This window comes from Lichenostomus cassidix, chromosome Z, assembly GCF_008360975.1.
Source record: "Lichenostomus cassidix isolate B80296 chromosome Z, HeHo_3.0, whole genome shotgun sequence".
In the NCBI taxonomy this organism is placed as follows: Eukaryota; Metazoa; Chordata; class Aves; order Passeriformes; family Meliphagidae; genus Lichenostomus; species Lichenostomus cassidix.
The window spans coordinates 57,614,992-57,632,297 of NC_139511.1; the positions used below are offsets into that span (position 1 = coordinate 57,614,992).

The 17,306-nt window shown below is 40.9% G+C and overlaps 1 protein-coding gene across 2 annotated transcripts in view; it reads left to right on the forward strand.

Annotated features, from left to right (window-relative positions):
- The first annotated feature begins 257 nt into the window (after window positions 1-257).
- ANKRD55 (ankyrin repeat domain 55) overlaps window positions 258-17,306 on the forward strand; it is a 46,705-nt gene continuing 29,656 nt past the window's right edge. For both annotated transcript variants that reach the window (XM_085042313.1, XM_085042314.1), the window contains exons 1-5: window positions 258-605; window positions 7,637-7,759; window positions 9,600-9,730; window positions 11,774-11,883; window positions 15,157-15,217. In XM_085042313.1, coding sequence (XP_084898439.1) covers window positions 566-605; window positions 7,637-7,759; window positions 9,600-9,730; window positions 11,774-11,883; window positions 15,157-15,217 — 465 coding nt within the window. In that variant the 5' untranslated portion in view covers window positions 258-565. The remainder of the gene's footprint in view (window positions 606-7,636; window positions 7,760-9,599; window positions 9,731-11,773; window positions 11,884-15,156; window positions 15,218-17,306) is intronic.

The window sequence follows — 17,306 nt, forward strand, 5'->3', positions numbered from 1 at the left end:
GTACCAAACTTAAGTAGAAAAGCCCTGCGAATTTGTGTTTTCTGAGCTGGTGCTCAGTCAGGTGGTGCCTGAATATATCATTTCAGCATCCGTGCTCAGGCACATGCCGAGCGGGTGGCGCGGCCGCAGGGCTGCTGGTCAGTCGCAGGGCTGCTGGCCAGGCGGTCAGCACAGCGAGGACGGGTGACGGCCGGCCCGCTGTGGCTCTGCACATGCTCGGTGTGCCAGCCCGGGCCGCTCGCTCTGCCCTAGCCGCGGGGCTGCGAGAGCTGCAGCATCTCAGCGCTGCTCGCCGGTGCTTCGCTCGCTGAAGCCATGACAGCTTGCAGGATCTCAAATAAGCTTCCAGGGGCATCCTTTTAGGAGAGTCCGTAACAGAATATAATGTTTCCATCAGGCTCTTGCCTTGGCAACAACCTGCAGCCATAGAGCGAGTTTAATCCTCTGAGAGGAAGACTGGTGACAGCTATCGTTTCACTGTGTACTGTGATATATGAGGTTCTTCCCTTAAAACCCTGGAATTGGCATTTGTCTGGTCTGGTTGTAAATAATGAGATAGATCACAATGGATTTCAGTTCCTCATCCGTGTTTGATCAGCACAAAGGTAAGTCACCTGCTACTAATTTCAAAATCCTCTGGTCCTCCAATGTGTCCCATGCAAATATACTAAGATTACTTGGCAGAATGAACAACATGAATTTTTGGGAAAGATCAGGTTTATTTTGGTTTCATGTAAAGGAATTCCTTTGATCAGTTTTAGACTGGATGGATATTTCAGTCTATTGCTACAGTGATTTCTAAAAATTAATTTTCAGCAGTATAGCAACAGCGTCTGGCTACCCTTATGCTTAGCACTGAGAGATGTATATATATGTATATATTTATTTATTTATTTTTCTGTTGTATTTTGGTCCTTTTATGGTTATAGATATTAAAAATAGTTGCAGTACTAGCAAACAGAATAGTTTAACATGGAGTAAAAAAATATAAGAACATCTGGTTTTCATAAGTCTGCGCTAAAGCACTAGAAGCTGACAAGTAATATATTTTGCTTCAGGAAATTTAGCTGTATAGGTGAGTATTGCCATAATTGTAAATTTAAGATATCATTTAAATCCCCAACATAAAGATTTTCTACATTGTAAGGTTGCTATGGAAATACAAATGTCTCTTTGTTGTCTATTTGGAAGTTTAATGTTAAATTTCATGTCTTTATTTGCCAATACAAGCTTTTATGTCTTACAGCTTAATCCACTACAAGTGTAGCGGCATTCCTTCTATGTTCGCAAAGCAGGAAGCTGTCACTGCTTGATAATGCATGTTGCAACAAATTTCTCTTTTGAGTTGGTTTGCCAAATAATATACGTGCAATGGCCACAGTTGCCAGTGCAGACCTGCAAAATACCTGAGCTGACATGGCTATACTGGCCCCACAACGAAGGGGTTGACTGTGAAACAAAGATGAAAGGAGGAGGAAAACTAGACACTTCAGTGCCCTTCAGGCAGCTGGGAGCCACAGGTCGTATTTTTATGCTTGACTACTTCTTTGGTGAGCCCAAAGTGAATATAGCCCATACAAACTGGTGGGTTTATGGCTGCCTTTCAGCCTCAGTAGCACACAAAGCCCGAGCAAGTCTTGGGATAACTGGTCTACACCAACCCAGCTGGGACCCCCATGTAGTGGGGAACAAGTGGGAAGTAAAACTGAATGTCAAGAGAGAAAAAAACTACTACCAGCAAGTATAAAAGAGGAAGGGAAGTGCAATGGTAGAAGGGGGATCTGTACTGCAGGAATAGAGACAGGAATTCCTAAATCATCTGTGAATGACGTAAGGAGCACTTTTCCTAAGGACAGAGGCGTGGGGCTGACTGAGCATCTGCAGCTCCAAACAGCCATTCTCAATCTCTGCTTCTGCAGCACTATGAGTGTGCTCCGTGCCACATGCCAACCCAGCAGGGCTTGGAATGAGGAGACAGAGGGGAAACCCTGCATGCTCAGTGCCATCGGGATAGCTGCCAGGGAGCCCATGGAAATGGTACCAAGAATGAGGCTGGAATATCCTCAGGGCTGGGGATGACAAAGTCAAGTCTCCAGATGGTTTAGGGGGCAGAAAGCAATGCAGGAGACCATGGACCCAAACCGTTTATCCAGATAGAAGAGAGAGAGCTGGGAGGCAACATCTGCTTGTACCTCACCTTCCTCCTAATCTGCACCCCCTCCTGCTGCCAGACCACTCTCCACATTGACCCATCCTAATTCCCGTCTAGCATTATCTGCAGCCCATGTCACATTCCAGCTACAGAAATTCCCCAGCCAGAAGGTCCCTTTGCTATGAATTCATCTTCCCTGCTTCACCAGCGCTGCAGGAATGCTTGCTCATTAGGTGATTTGTGACTTACTGCTTGCCTTCCCTGCTAGCTGCGTGGGAGGTGGATGGGGAGCAGGAGCACAAAACACACAGCAATGGGATACTGAGCTCATTGGTTACCATGCAGAGAATGCTCTATTCAAAATTTACAGTGTATAATGGATTTTGCCTAAATACTGTCTTAATGTCTTGACACATTATTGATTTAAGCAGGCATATTTTTTTTTGGCAAGGAGAAGGGGAATGTCTTCCATTGCAGCAATTTATAACAATGGAAGAATGCAAACTATCTTTCAAACACACTAAATTACTCTCTTTTCATCCTAAAAAATAATTCAACTCTCCCCACAAACCCTTTTTTCTCCACCCCACACACCAGAAAACTCTCCCAACTACAAAAGCCCCAGCATTCCAAGCTTGAAAATCATACTGTGTCTTTGGAACACTTGTTATGGTACTGCTCAGTAATATCTTATAATACTTACAATAGTAACAACAATGTGGGACTTACAGAAGGGAAGCAGCACCAGAAACCCCTTCCCTCCTAATACTGCTCAGTGCCACTTAAATAAATGTGTGCTGTTCCTGGCTTCAAATGTTTACCCATTAAACAGAAGCCAGACGAAGGCCTTTACTGGTGCATGCGCAGCCAGGCACACCCAGAGATTATTACTTTGTTAAGTGTTCAACAGAAATGCAGTGTCAAAGAGTAAGTGACAGTTTTCGAAAACTGCACTCATCCACCTCCCACTGACCCTTGACACTGACATACTGAAAACAAATAAACTACCCAGTATTGTGTCCTGACAATAAGGTGTAGGAAATCATATATGGCCTTTGGCTAGTGGTGGAGACAAGAGGGATTATGCGAGAGAGGGTAGTAAATTATATGCATAAATATTTCTTCTTCACAATGAATGTGAATTATCCCGTCTTCAGTTTTCAATATCTTGTGGTTTAGCAAGTTCAAAATCAGCCATTGTCAGGAGCATGTACACCAAGCTCCAGCAAATTTATTTAGACCTTAAAAATCCAATGCACTATAAAGCACACACTTATGTACATCTTATGTGTACTTTGTAAAACAACATATTAGTCAACATTGCAAAGTGTGTAAAACGTGTTATGCATAGGACAGCCAGAGGAGAATTAATGTCATGAGAAGCACAATTTCCTTGCTCTGAATCCTGTGATCATTCTGTATCTCTCTTTATATATCCCCTTTTCTGACCAAAAGAAAACTACTTTGCCTTGAAGAAATTATGCACTCTTAAAACACTGCTGCTTATTTCAGGTAGATTGCTGTTTAACTTTGATTGTTTCTGAGCGTTTTAGCACCAACCTGTATGTCATTTAGTCTTTTTTTCCAGACTTTTCTATACCTGTATTGTCAGCCTGCAGTTTCTCCCCTGCCTTGCTCTATACACAAGCTCTTAGTTGGATCTTCTGCTTTCCTGAATCTGACTGACAGGTGCCTTTCACCAGTAGCACAGCAATTTTCCAGAATAAAAATGTAAAATGTATTTGAAATGAGACCACTACTTACATTTATAGAACTACAAGATAATAATGGAGTAACTCTAACACATTAGAAGATGTAGAGTCAGGCATTCAGCTGTTCACAATCCCTTTATGCCACACAGTGTTTGTGCCCCATCCACAACCAAGCCCTCCAGCAGGGTAAGCTCACAGAGAGGGGGACACAAGCACTCAGTACTGTTGCCTTCTGCAAAATGCCCACTCTCTGAACTCTTCATCTTCTGCCCAGGAAGGTGTACACAAAAAGAAATGTCCTACTAGGTTTGTGCCCATGCTTTTTCATTCTTTGACAGGGTAAGCTGGAGGAAACTCTGTCATGCAAAGCATTGGAAGCCATTTATCTGTCTTCCTTCTCACTCACCATCCAAAATCATACAGTTCTTATAAAAGACACACCACTTGAAGTTGTGTGACCCTACAGAAATGGAATTCATGTCAGTCTTCTTTATTCAGATGCACAAGATGGGTGTCCTTCCTGGCCCAGGCTCCCTCACCAGCAGGGGGACAGTCTGCTCCACCTGCCTCTGCTTGCTCTGGCAGCTAGGAGTCACGGGTGGGAAAGTGTGAATCTTTTGTGCTTAACAGGCTGAACAGGAATGGAGCCTGTGTTCTGCAAGAAGAGGCAGGGGCAAAACTTCATTCATTTATCCATCCATCCATCCATCCATCCATCCATCCATCCATCCAAATTTTGCTTCCTCTCCTCATACAAAAGGATCATTATTCTGGGGAAAGCTGACTGAGCCCAGCACAAGCAAAGGGAGGTGTCTTGGTTTTACCTAGATGACAAATGGCAGCCATAGTCAGAGACCCACATGAAGGAGTACACCCTTGTCCTCATCTTCCTGCCATAACAACCTCCAAATAAGCAGCTTTCTTCGCCGGAGATGAAGATTGTCCTTTGGCGGCTGGATTTCTCTGCTCCTGAATCACAACAGGAATATTTAACAGTACTTACAAGGGAAAAGAAGAGTACAAAATTTACACGTTAATGTATCAAAGGAGGTGAGGGCCCCTTTGATTCACTGTCTGCCTCATTACCTCAAACAGTTTCTTTCCCAGTGCCAGCAGCATTTCTCTGTGCCACACTGACACAGTACCTGCACAGCTGTACATGACAGCAGCTGTGAGAGGAGCTGTGTCAGTGCTCAGGGCTGGCACACCTGTGTACCTCCAGACACTGGACAGAAGCCACACAGGCAATCAACCTCTGCCTTGTGTCCTTGCCTTCCGTCCAGCCCAGGCTACACCCCTCTTTGAGTAAGGGGCTCTCTCAGACCTGAGCTTGTCATTAATATGTTTTTGCTGGGTGGTCCAATTGTAAGAGGCATCTTCAGGCCTGACATAATAAGGAAGTATTACTAACTGGACCTGTGGTAAAGTCACTTCTTTTCTTCATGTACTAGTCACTGATGATGACTCTCCAGAGGCAATGACTCCTCATCTCTCTGGATCTCCCAGGCCCACAGCGCAAACCTTCTGAGCCAATGAACCATTGCCTCAGCAATAGACCACCCCCAACAGAATACAAATCAAGTTAACATTTTTGTTCACAAATTTTATGAAGTGTGTAATTTAAAATACCGGTTGGAAGAAAGAAAATAAATTAGATTCTCTTTAGTTGAGGAGCAATGGAGAGGGAATCTGTGACAAAGGCAGATTTAACATCAGCTTTTTAATTTTCCCAAGCCCACAACCAGAGCTCCAGCTTTGACAGACTAAACTATTCCAGGATAAGATTGTGTTTCCATGGCAGCCAAATTTTGAAGTCCAGAGTGCTGATTGCACTCAGTGAGAGAAGGTCATGTGGAGAATTAGGCTAGGCTGTAAAGCCCAGCACAGAGCTCATGGAGGTTCTTCTAAGACAACATCTAATCACAATGTGAGTAGTGTGGCCATTACTTTACAATAATATTTAAAGATCTTTTATCACTCAAAAAATATAACTACAATGTTTAAAGTATAATTTCTCCCAATATGTTAAGAAGAATGTAATATTTGATTATGATAAGAGCTTTATACTAACTTTTCAAACTCACTTTAAACTATCACCCTTTTTTCTGCACATCTTACACAGTCATGCTATTTCCAGAAGTTATGACAGTACAGATAAGCCACCAGTCACTTAATCTATCTTTCCTTTGATCAACTCTCTAGCGTGATTTACGCATTTTCTCCAGCTAACAAGGTGTGCAGTGGCTGGGCAAGTGATATGATCTATAGCTCTGATCCAGTCCTGGTCTAGCCTGGAATAAAATTAATTTCCTTCTTAGCAGCTAGTACAGTGCTGCATTTTGCATTTAGTATGAGAATAATGTTGGTGACACATTGATGTTTTAACTGTTCCTAATTAATGCTTATGCTAAATCCAGGACATTTCAGTGTTCCGTGCTCTGCAGTGATCAGGTGCACAAGAGGCTGGGGGAGCATGGCCAGGAGAGCTGATCTGAACTGGCCAAAGGGATATTCCACATACAGACAGACATGGCCAGGGTGTGAACTGGGGGGAGCTGCAGGATGACAGGCTGGAGTCTGTCAGCAGGTGGCGAGCAATTATGCTGTACATCACTTGGCGTTCTTGGGTTTTTCATGTCTCTCTCTCCTTTTATTACCATTATTATTGTTGTTCTTGTTGTGATGATGATGAAGAGGAAGAGGAGGGTGATGAGGATGTGTTATTTTATTTCAATTATTAAGCTGTTCTTTTCTCAACCCACAAATTTTACCACTTTCTGACTCTCCTTCCCACCCCACAGGAGTCAGGGCAGTGACTGAGCATCAGGGGCACCTGCAGTTAAACCCCAACAGACCCTCAGCCATTGTGAACAGCACAGCTCACTGCAGCTGTACTTCTTTCTGAGTTAATAAGGATCAGAAACATGAGACTGTTTCTGACCAACTATACATGTCTAGAGCATTTTACTATTACATCAGATTTGACCCTGCACCAAAAAATCTACTCTTGGTGCCTAGAGTTAAGAGATTAATAGTCCACTTGAAGCCAAAGGAGGTGAGTGCATGTGAAGCATGGGATGACCAGTCTGAAAGGACGTGAACATCAAAGAAGCGAAGAGAACTATTACTATAATATCTTTAGAAAGAAAAGTCTGAGGAATTTTCAGGAACAGGTCCTACAAGGCATCTGCTTTAAATAAGAACTCACACTGTAGTTGCCAAACAAAATAAACCTCTCCTGGGTTCCAAGCAATAGTGCACTTTTCCTTTTTGCAGGAATTATCAACACAAACCAATGCTGCCAGAAGTTTACTCTTCTGAGAAGAGAATTCCCTTGGACATTGCAGGGAAGAGAAAAGCCGCAGTCTTCTGACCGGTGCAAGGATAACACTGAAACTGAAAACACCTGGGTCCTGATTTCATCCTATCTTGTAAAAGTGCAGGCAGCAAAATTAAGAGCTAGTTCAGTTATTACTTCATTGTTTATTAAGTCATGTTACATTAGTGTTAGTATGATTTCTTGCAAGAGGTGGAAACTTTCCAGAAGTTTTCTTCAGTCCTCTCAGTGTCTATGTTTGAAAGCTTTTGGGAGAAGTTATGATGCAAAGCAAGTTTCAGATGACTAACAAAAACCACAGTGCTGTTTAGATACAGTTTGTTCCACCCCAAGTTACACAGTCATTAAAACTCAGTGAAACAAGTGTTGTTCTTTTCACTGTTTATCATTTGTACTCGCTCTCTATTTATGCATGGATGTCCTCCTTCTCTGCAGCTGATGCAACAGAAGAGATCGACTTGGCTGTGGTTTACCAAGCAGCAGCTAATGGCGATGTGAACACCCTGACTGCAGTGATCCGAGAGGATCCTTCCATCCTGGAGTCTTGTGACAGAGAGGGTAAATGAAGGTTGAGCTTGTTCTCAGGAGATCTGTTGCTTCAGATTGCAATTAAACTTTCCATTTTTTTTATTCTGAATTTTGTGTTCAGCAAATTATATTTAGTAGCAGAATATGGGAAATTTGAGTTATGCTTTGGAACATCCACTGGAAATGCATGGTTTGGATAATTCCTTCCCCCTATAATTGTAAGATATTTTTATATGGTTACAAATAAGTTGTTTTGCTATAATTAGACTTTACCATTAACTTAGTTTATCTTATTTAGGGAGATGCTGAGAAACTGTTGGCATTTTAGGGAAAGAAAAATAATATTTTTACCAGTGCCAAATGCCATACATTCTGCACATCTCTAAAGCACAGGTTATTGTATGTGTACAGTCACGGTTTGAATGGTTTGTCAAGTAATTGTTTGCCAAAGTGTTGGTTGTACAATGTGCTGTGATCTAAATGATCTGTTTTATCTGTCAGACTGTGCTCTTTTTGCATTCAAGTTACTTGAATCACATTCAAGTTATGTATAATTAATGTTACGTACATGTTAATGTACATTGTTGTACATTGACTGGGTTTTATATGCATCTAAGTGAGTAAGAACCACAGACCTCTGGAAGCTGTTCTCAAGGAAGACTTTTTTAATCAGAAGTATTTTTTTTTAATTGCAGTTTCTTATATGGAGTCCATATGAGCGCTGCCTTTTCTAATCTTTAACAGCTTTTCCCAAGCTACCAATTTTTCTTACACTTTAAACAAGACATTCTAACAGTCATCTTTAAAACATCTACCTGTCAGTTGGGAAAAGCTTACTCAAAACAAAATGCGCTCAGTCCAGATTATTAATGGGAGAGAGAACACGTATGAAGGGTGGGTGGAGTAGGTGGAGATGGACTGGTCAGCAAACCAGAACTAACTTGTTTCCTTATTTTGTCCATTCAAATGTAACTAAAGACCAGTTTTGCAACAGAAACATGCAGTTCATATCCTGCACATGTCAGACTCTGCATGACCTCAGGTTGAGTAGCACATTTCCTCAGCAATTGCATTGAGTCCAGTAAGAATAATTATTCTTCAACTATTTATGAAGTTTCTAATGGTCATATAGTTTCTAATATTCATGTTTATTCCCAGCCTAGGAATTTTCAATTGCTTTGTCAGATTCTGCAGGAAAATCTCTTACTGTTTTTCAGCAGTTAACAGAATGGAAGGAAGAGGAAACAACTGAAAGATACAATATCTCATTAAGAAATTTGAGTATTAGGTTTAAATGTAGATTTCAGAGGTTTTACAAAACAAAACATTTTTGCAGGATATTAAAAAAAGGTCTTATGAAAACAGGAAATAAAATAACCTAGAGCAAATTCAGACTTCAAATTAAGTTGTTCTCTGCATAAAATGCCAACTCATACATATATACCTTTGCAAGGGACATAGCTTGATTTTGTAAATCTTTTGAATACGCAGACAGAATGAAGCTGGGGTTTGAGAAAATTAGACAAGCACCATCTGGCTACCAGTCATTTTGAAGAATATCAGCCTCCAAAATGCTGTACCAAGCCAAAAGTTCATTTTGGGAACTTGTCAATAGAAAAGCACTTTTCCCTCCAGAAGCAGAGTTAATGAGGCAAAGCTATTGCTAATATAGTCATGCTCCTTTTAAAATCAGTGGTCAGTGACTGGCATAGCAGTTACTTCCTGCCTCAAAAAGGCTGGGTACAACTATTGGACAGTTGTCAGAGAAAGGATTTGTTAACTTGCCAGTGTCAAAGTTAGAAATTAAGAAACTAGACCTTATAGACATGACTAAATAAAATTGTAAAATAAATTTGGCTTTCTTCTCCAGGTTGCACACCTTTGATGCATGCTGTGTCAGGACGCCAAGTTGATACAGTGAAGCTTCTGTTGAAGATGGGAGCCAATATTAATACTCAAGATGCTTGTGGACGTACCAGTTTATCTCTGGCAACTTATTTGGTACCAAGACTTGGGGAACAAGAATGGAGTAAAGGGAGTAAATGTGCAGAAACAAGATTTCTACTTACACTACAGAAAGAAAAAAAGTGCAAAACATTTGGTTCTAGACAACTGTGGAATTGGTTTTCAAACTTTACTACGATGCAAAGCAGAAGCAATGATTATTACAAGAGGATCAGGATTTCTGTCAGAGTGTCCTTTCTCTTTTGGGTTGTAAAATCAGTGCATGATTTCAGGATCTCACAAGAAAATCACTTTTTTTTCTGCTCAGTGAAAGGTCCCCTTGTTCTTAATATGTAGATTGACTTCTCCCCCTTGCATAATCAACATTAGATACTTATTCTCAAGTGAGGACTTTCCTATCAAAATTCTGGTGGTCAGCAGACATGTGTTCCTGCACACCACATGAGCCAAGGCATTGCTTCTTTTCGCTGTGGTACTGGACTTTGGATGGCCAGGTTGAGAGCTGAAGTTCAGGGTGCTACAGGTGCCAGTGCAGTTGCTCAGATCATAAACAATCCCCAGTCCCCTGATCAACCTACATGCAAGTGACAGGAGGGGCACAATCCCACTGAGACGTTTGGGAAGGGAATTGTATTTCAGACACCTCTCTGAAGCAACAAGGATGATCCTTTTCTCCTTAGTCTTCTACTCCTTGCAGGAGGTAGTTCAGGTTTCAGAGAGAGAACGGGGACCAAGTTAGACAAGCAGACCTGGCCTCCATTATTAATTGGACAGAAAGGAAGAAGGAGTGTCCGGCCATGCTGCATAGTATGAGTTATGGCTGGATGACTGCCAGCCCATATAAACAGACACCGTGGCAGCCTAATTAAATGACATCCCTTGCACCTAGTTTCTTCCTGAAAATTCTGGACAAAAGCAATGTTCCTGCTTAGCTACGCAATATTGAGCCAAAAAATAAGTGTAGAAAATAAGAAAACAGGCAGTCTCATCCAGTGAAAAGAGAATGCCCCTCTTACTTGAGAACAAACATTTCCTCTGCAAGATATTTTTTAAAAAATCCTATAATTAGCGTCATGCTCCTTTTTTCCTTCCTGTTTTCCCGGAGGGGAAAAAATATTCTTTGGAAAAAAAGAAATGACTGGAAAAGATTTAAACCACCCAGGCTTCTAAGTTTCCATTTCTGTTTCTGTGAGGGATATAACCAGAGGTCCAGAGAGCATTTGGCTGTAATATCTGTCCAGACAAATGAATTCAGGAGAGTTGCACAGTCAAAATTGCATGTGGAATTTGGCCCTTGTAATTCCACCAAGAGCTCCAACAGGGGTGTTCTAATTCCACATGTTTTCCCCAGAAATGCTGGTAGTGCCAATCCAGTGTAGTGCATATGGAAGGGAATGGTCTTTATCAAGCCTGCTGAGGTTTTAACAAAATACTGAAACCCATGCTTGATTTTCATGCGACTGAAGTATATGACTTATGCAGCCACAACCAGACTGTTTACTTGCTTTTAGGCTGAGGTGATCAACAGAAGGTTTTAGTCCAAGAACTGATTCATCACATCTGTTTTGGTGCTATTTTCAGTCTAACATTGTCATTAATACAAACTTCTGCAACAACATTTATAAGACCACACTCTAAGGCTTTTTACCATTAATTTCCCATCCCTCCCAAAGTCTCACAAAGAATATGAGATTAAGTGCTCATGTTCTGAGTTTAATCTAGCATAATTGAATTCACGTGCAAGAATGGGTGTAGCATTTGCTAGTGACACAGGAATTAGCAGGTTTTTAGTTGCTGTTAGTGCTTGCCACAGGCACAGGAAAAAAACAAAACAAACCCAAACCGAAATACAGTAGAAATGAAACACCTCATCAGAAATATGAACAACAGAGCTACTTTGAGATTCAGACACTAAAGGGCAACCACTCTCAGTGCTGAGAAACCTCTACTGAGGAAAAAAGTCCAGTTCCTCTGCTGGCAGAAATGGCTACAGTCACATGTGAATGCCAGCACCAACAAGAAAAGATCTGGCCTATACATTTCACTTTCCCCTTTGATATGCTCTAATTTCTTTTTTAGGGCTGGCTGGAAGGCTGTGTCAGTCTGCTCAGGAATGGAGCTAAGCAGAACATACCTGACAAAAATGGGAGGTTGCCACTGCATGCTGCCACAGCAGAGCCTGATGTGAGGTATGTGCCAGGCTCCCACAGCTTTTGCTGGTTGAGTCTCACGGGTAACCAGCAACCCAAGGAGAGCCCATGTCAGGAGGAATAGTTGTGACACCTACATTTGTGACTTGCATCTTTGTTTAGTGGTTATTGTGAAGGGGGTAGAGAGGAGGAAAACTCTTGTACACTTGTGTACCAAAGATCCATGGCCAAGTAAAGTGAGGAGCCTGGCTTAAGATCACGATAGCTGGAGGAGTGAAAATTATAACAGAGGTTGAAACCCTGCATTTCCAATGTCCAGCTACCCTTCTGCCATCTACCCACATGAAACATTATAAGAGACTCCTTCTCTGGACTTCTGCCTTGAGTAGCATGGCAAACGTGAGAAAAGTTTTCCACAAGACAACATCTCTGAAAACCCCTACCATAAAGGGGAAGTTGACGATTGGTGGTCTGGTCATTTTTAACTACTTTTACTGAAGGTAGAGTAACAGCTACAGTGTGTCTTCACAAGAACGCTTTAGAAAGATTCTCTTTTTTTGACTCCACCCTGTGACAATGGAAGGTTTAACAAATTTTGATTTGTACATTTGAATAAATTCACTCAGAAAACTCTCATAACTAAATCTTGCCTGAAGGTAGAGGAAGACATTAGAAATAGGTAAAACATTCAGTACATGCAATATGTTCATGTGACTTAATCACTGACTCTACAATTTGTTGCTGTAATCATATCAGACCAGCCCAGACATCTGGCCATTTCTACTGATCTTGTTCTCTAGCCTTTTTTAACAGCTATATTCACCTTCTGCATTATCTTTGCTTTTCATGCATCACTTGGAGAGAATAATTTGAGATTTCTGAAAAAAAAAGGTCACTATCATTAGACATAGCCAACACAGAAAGAAGGCAATGTTTGTACAGCACTACACATGCTGCTACTTGAAAGGGAACACTAATCTACCCTACCAGGAGCACACTGGGTCTCCCAAATGCTTTTCACATTCTCCATGGACACAGGCAGACCTTTCTTTGCTCTGCAGTTTTCCTTTTCCTCTGTCTTCCCACTGGGTTTGCTCCACACCCAGAGCACATGCCGGGAGCACTGAGTGGGAGGCTTTTCCATCATGGTCATTGTTACTCTCTTGAATCCTGTGTCATTGCCAAAAGAGAATATGCAATGGCCAGCTATAAAATGCTTCTGAAGTCAAGTTTGAAAGCTGGCAGTCTGCTGCTACAGCCTTACATGGTGGAGGCTGCATGGAAAGAGAGAGACAGTTCATGCATTGATTTGATAATCGATTTCTGTGCTGCATTGCATTCCACAGAGCCTAACAGGCCAGGTGGAAAGAGAATTCATTCCTGATCTATGCCATTAAGAGTAGATATCAGAGAAACCTCCACTGCAGGCTTGGATAGCTATATATTTAAATGGCAGCACTTACATTGCCGTAATGGTCCAATGATGTAACTGAGTCACAGTTTGTTGATGATAAAGATTATACTCAAATCATTAGATTTCCTTCACATACAGTGGTTTCGTTGATCCTATGTGGAATTGAACCACAGAGCCCTGTATCAGATCATAAAGCTATGTGATGAATGGGTTTTACAAGCATACTATGGCTATGTCACTTTCTTTTTCCTCACTAGTCCGTCTTTACCAAGACCTGTTTTCAGACACTGAATTTCTGAGATTCTGAGTCCTTTTGCTAAATGACCACAGAATCTTTCTTCAAGTTTACAAATTTTACCAAAACAGTCACAACAATCCTAACTGTTCAGAGTTCTTATAGTATGACTCCATTTAGAAAAGGAGGTGTAACACCTCTTTTCTACAAGAATTTGTATTCATAAGCAAATGGATTTGAAGTCAAAGCAAAATCCCTATGCTGGGATCTGCCCAATCATCATCCTTTAGGGATTCTACTTTTAAAAAACCTTAAATTTGGACTTTTGACACCTGAGAAAGGTGTTACCTATAGATAAGATTTTCACCTGCAGAATTGCCAAAACCTTGCCTAAGCAGCGGTAAATATCTTCTTTTGAATAATTTACATATTTCACTCCTTATTATCAGTACAGAAGAACAAATTCAACATGCAACGTTCTCAGCTTAATCTGATGCACACACCTGACCACAGTTCAATCCCAAAAATACACTGGGAGTGGTGGAAGATAAAAAGCAGCAAAATACTTTTAATCAGTCTCCTCTGCATGAGAATAAATGCAGAATTTTAAACATTTGTTTCTGTGTTATCTTTACATTTATCAGATTTCTTGCCTTTATACTTCATTTTCTTTTACTTTTCTTGCAAAACAGAATGTCTTCTTGACATCCATGGTCTAAAGGTTTCTTGAAAATTCACATCTTCAGATGAGCCACAGGTTTGCACAATGATCCACTGAGGATACATCCTTCCTTTTGCTAGAGTCATAAGCACTGTACGTTCATGTTAGGATTGGCTTTGTTACAGCATGTGACTGGACTGTGGTTTTCATTTCCATGGTCCAGCCACATACATGATCCAAACACTTAGGATCCTACTACAAAACACAGCCATCTTTGCAAACCTATAGTGATTTCAGAACATCTTCACAGGATACCAAAAGGACAAGAAAATTGAAATCCATAAAGCATTAAAAATATTATTCCATTTGAACAATATTTCATATAACTACTGTATTGTTCCCTCCACCAGAGGGGAGTGTTTGTAGTCCAATATTCAAGAAAATGTGAACCCATGCATTGCTATGTTTTATGGCATAATGATGGCCCTATGCCAGCAGACATACTGTAAGGCCTTGTAAAATATTGGGGTTTGTGTGTGTAAACATACAGCAAGCATGCATACACGCACACATGCACACATGCACAAATGTGTACACAGCGTCACATTACTCCAAGTGTAAAATAGAATGAAAAATCCTTACAGAAGCTGGCCTTTCTGTTACTTTAGGACACTATAAAATAGGTTGACCGTAAATTGCTAAGCTCCCAAAATCTGCACACATGTATAGTATTATTCATTCTGATTTTAGCCTGGCAATCAGCACAAGAGTTATTCCTAGTGGATCTGCTTTTCATTCCAAGCTCTAAATTTCTGTTGTCACTCTAAGCCATAAAGTCCTATTTATTTTTCTCATAAGACAAAGCTCAGATCTTAGATTCTGACCTGTGCCCATCACTAATACTGTTTTTTCACAAAATTGCACATTTTTTTCTTTAAAAACTGTCCGTTTTTCAGGTTTAGTCAGGAGTACAGCACACTGATCATATCATTGCTTCCACAGGCTTCTGAGCGTGCTTCTGCAGCAGTCAAATCTTAGTGAAATTAATCATCAGGACAATGAGGTGAGTGAGATTGTGCTGCAAGTCACCAACCCTGGCACTGGGGGCATAGGAGCCATTCTGTTCAGAAAGAGTCCGCTGTACTATCAATTTTACAATTAGACTATGCATTAGTCAAAAATTTCTGTAACGCTTTTGCTGAACTCTGCAAAGTATTATCTTGTTTTTCCTCCTATACACGGTGCACCCATAGGCTAATAAACCTGTATTCAGCCAGCTACAAGGTTCCTTGAATCAGTCTCTTAAATAATTTGTAAAGACAATAATTTCCCTTGATTCTTCTGAAGCTTAACACTGGACCAAATCTTCACCTTTAGCAATCATAAGTGTTCAAGGCCAAGCTGGATGGAGCTCTGAGCAACCATGTCTAGTGGAAGGTGTCTCTGCCCACGGCAGGCAGGTTGGAACTTGATGATTTTTAAGGTCCCTTCAATCCCAAACCACTCCATGATTCTATGATTCCTTGATCCCATCATTCAACTACTGTTCTCAGACAAAGTATCAGAGAGCTGGCATTACACAGAGCAGTCATGGAAGTGCAAAAATTTGTGCTGTTCTCTGATCCATATGGAATTGTGTCCTGCCTGTACAAATTGTGTATATTGGATAGTGTTAGCTTCCCAAATGTGTTTTTCTCCAAATGGAGAAACCAAGACACAAGAGAGATTTTGAATAGTTTTTTGTATGATTTTCTTTATTCTAACAGTTGCTTAAGGATGTATTTTTTTCCACATTACCAGAATGGCCAGAGGGCTGTTAATTATTCCTCTTCCTTATCCATGGAAGGTTTGCAGACCCTGCTCACAGTACTCTAAACCAGACATATGCTTTGTCTTGGTGTAAGATTATGTTCCTAATGAATTGCATGGAACTGTGGATCATCGTCCCAAGCCATAATATTTTGCTGTAATGCACTGCTACATGCAATTTGGAACTTTTAGTCCATCTCATTGTCATTTAGCACTGACAATATATTTGTTCAAGTATCAGTATTAAGCCCTGAACACTCATGTTTTCTGAAAAATATGGATCCTCACAAATGATTGCAGCTAATAGAGCTGTTCTCTTGGCATACGTAAAATATTTCAGTTTTCCTATCTGGCACTTGAGAAAAACACCCTGATGAACGCATGAACATGTAAACAGTAAGAAATACATCTGGAGGTTTCATAGCTTCCACAACTGTGCCTTTCTGTGGGTTTATTAATGAGGCCAGTGAGATGACAATGTGAAGAAACATTCCCTGTAAAAGCCTTGAATCTAAGCAGGAGTGTCACACTATATTTCTCAAAGCCATTTCTCGCGTTTTATCCTTTTATGTCCCCTGCTGCTCCTTATTTTTTATGAATGTGCAATTTTCTTGTCTCACCTCCAAGATTATATTCTGCTGGACCTTCAGCTTTGACAATTCTAATACGCCCCTCATGCTTCCACTCACAAACTGTAGTCTATCTACCTACAGATGCCACTCAAGGGTGGTAACACTGTGCAGAAATCAAACGGTGTGGGCTGGGCAGCCACTGCCCTCTGCAGAAAGCCCACACATGTGAGCTGCTGCTACAAACAGCTCAGTGCCCTTTGCTCGGTTGGGCACTCCGAAAGGACACGTGGAATGTACAAAGTAGTAGAAAGGAAATGGAGAACAAAACAGGAAGCTCTGTCTGAATCCTTGGTACAGCCACACGGCAAATGTCAGCTACAATAGTAATCTGAAAAAAGGTATACAGGAAAGGAACAGAAAAAGGACTACAAAGATGATAACAGTTATAAAGCAGCTTCCTTACATGGTCAAGCTAACTAAAACAAACTACTTATATTAGAACTTCAGCTTGGCAACTGTGTCAAAGGGATGATAGAAACCGAGGGTAAAGTGCATGGAAATGAAAAGAGAAATATTATTAAGTGCTCTCGGGTTTTTTGCATACAAAAAGATGGGGACATCTAGAGAAATTATCTGGCAATAGTTTCAAAGAAAATGAAAATAAATGCTTTTTCAGAAAATGCATCATTACCCTTTGTACTGCTGGATATAAGAAGTCTTTGGTCTGATTACCAAATGTTAGGTGTAGTATATTGTCAAGCCTTGTTTCTT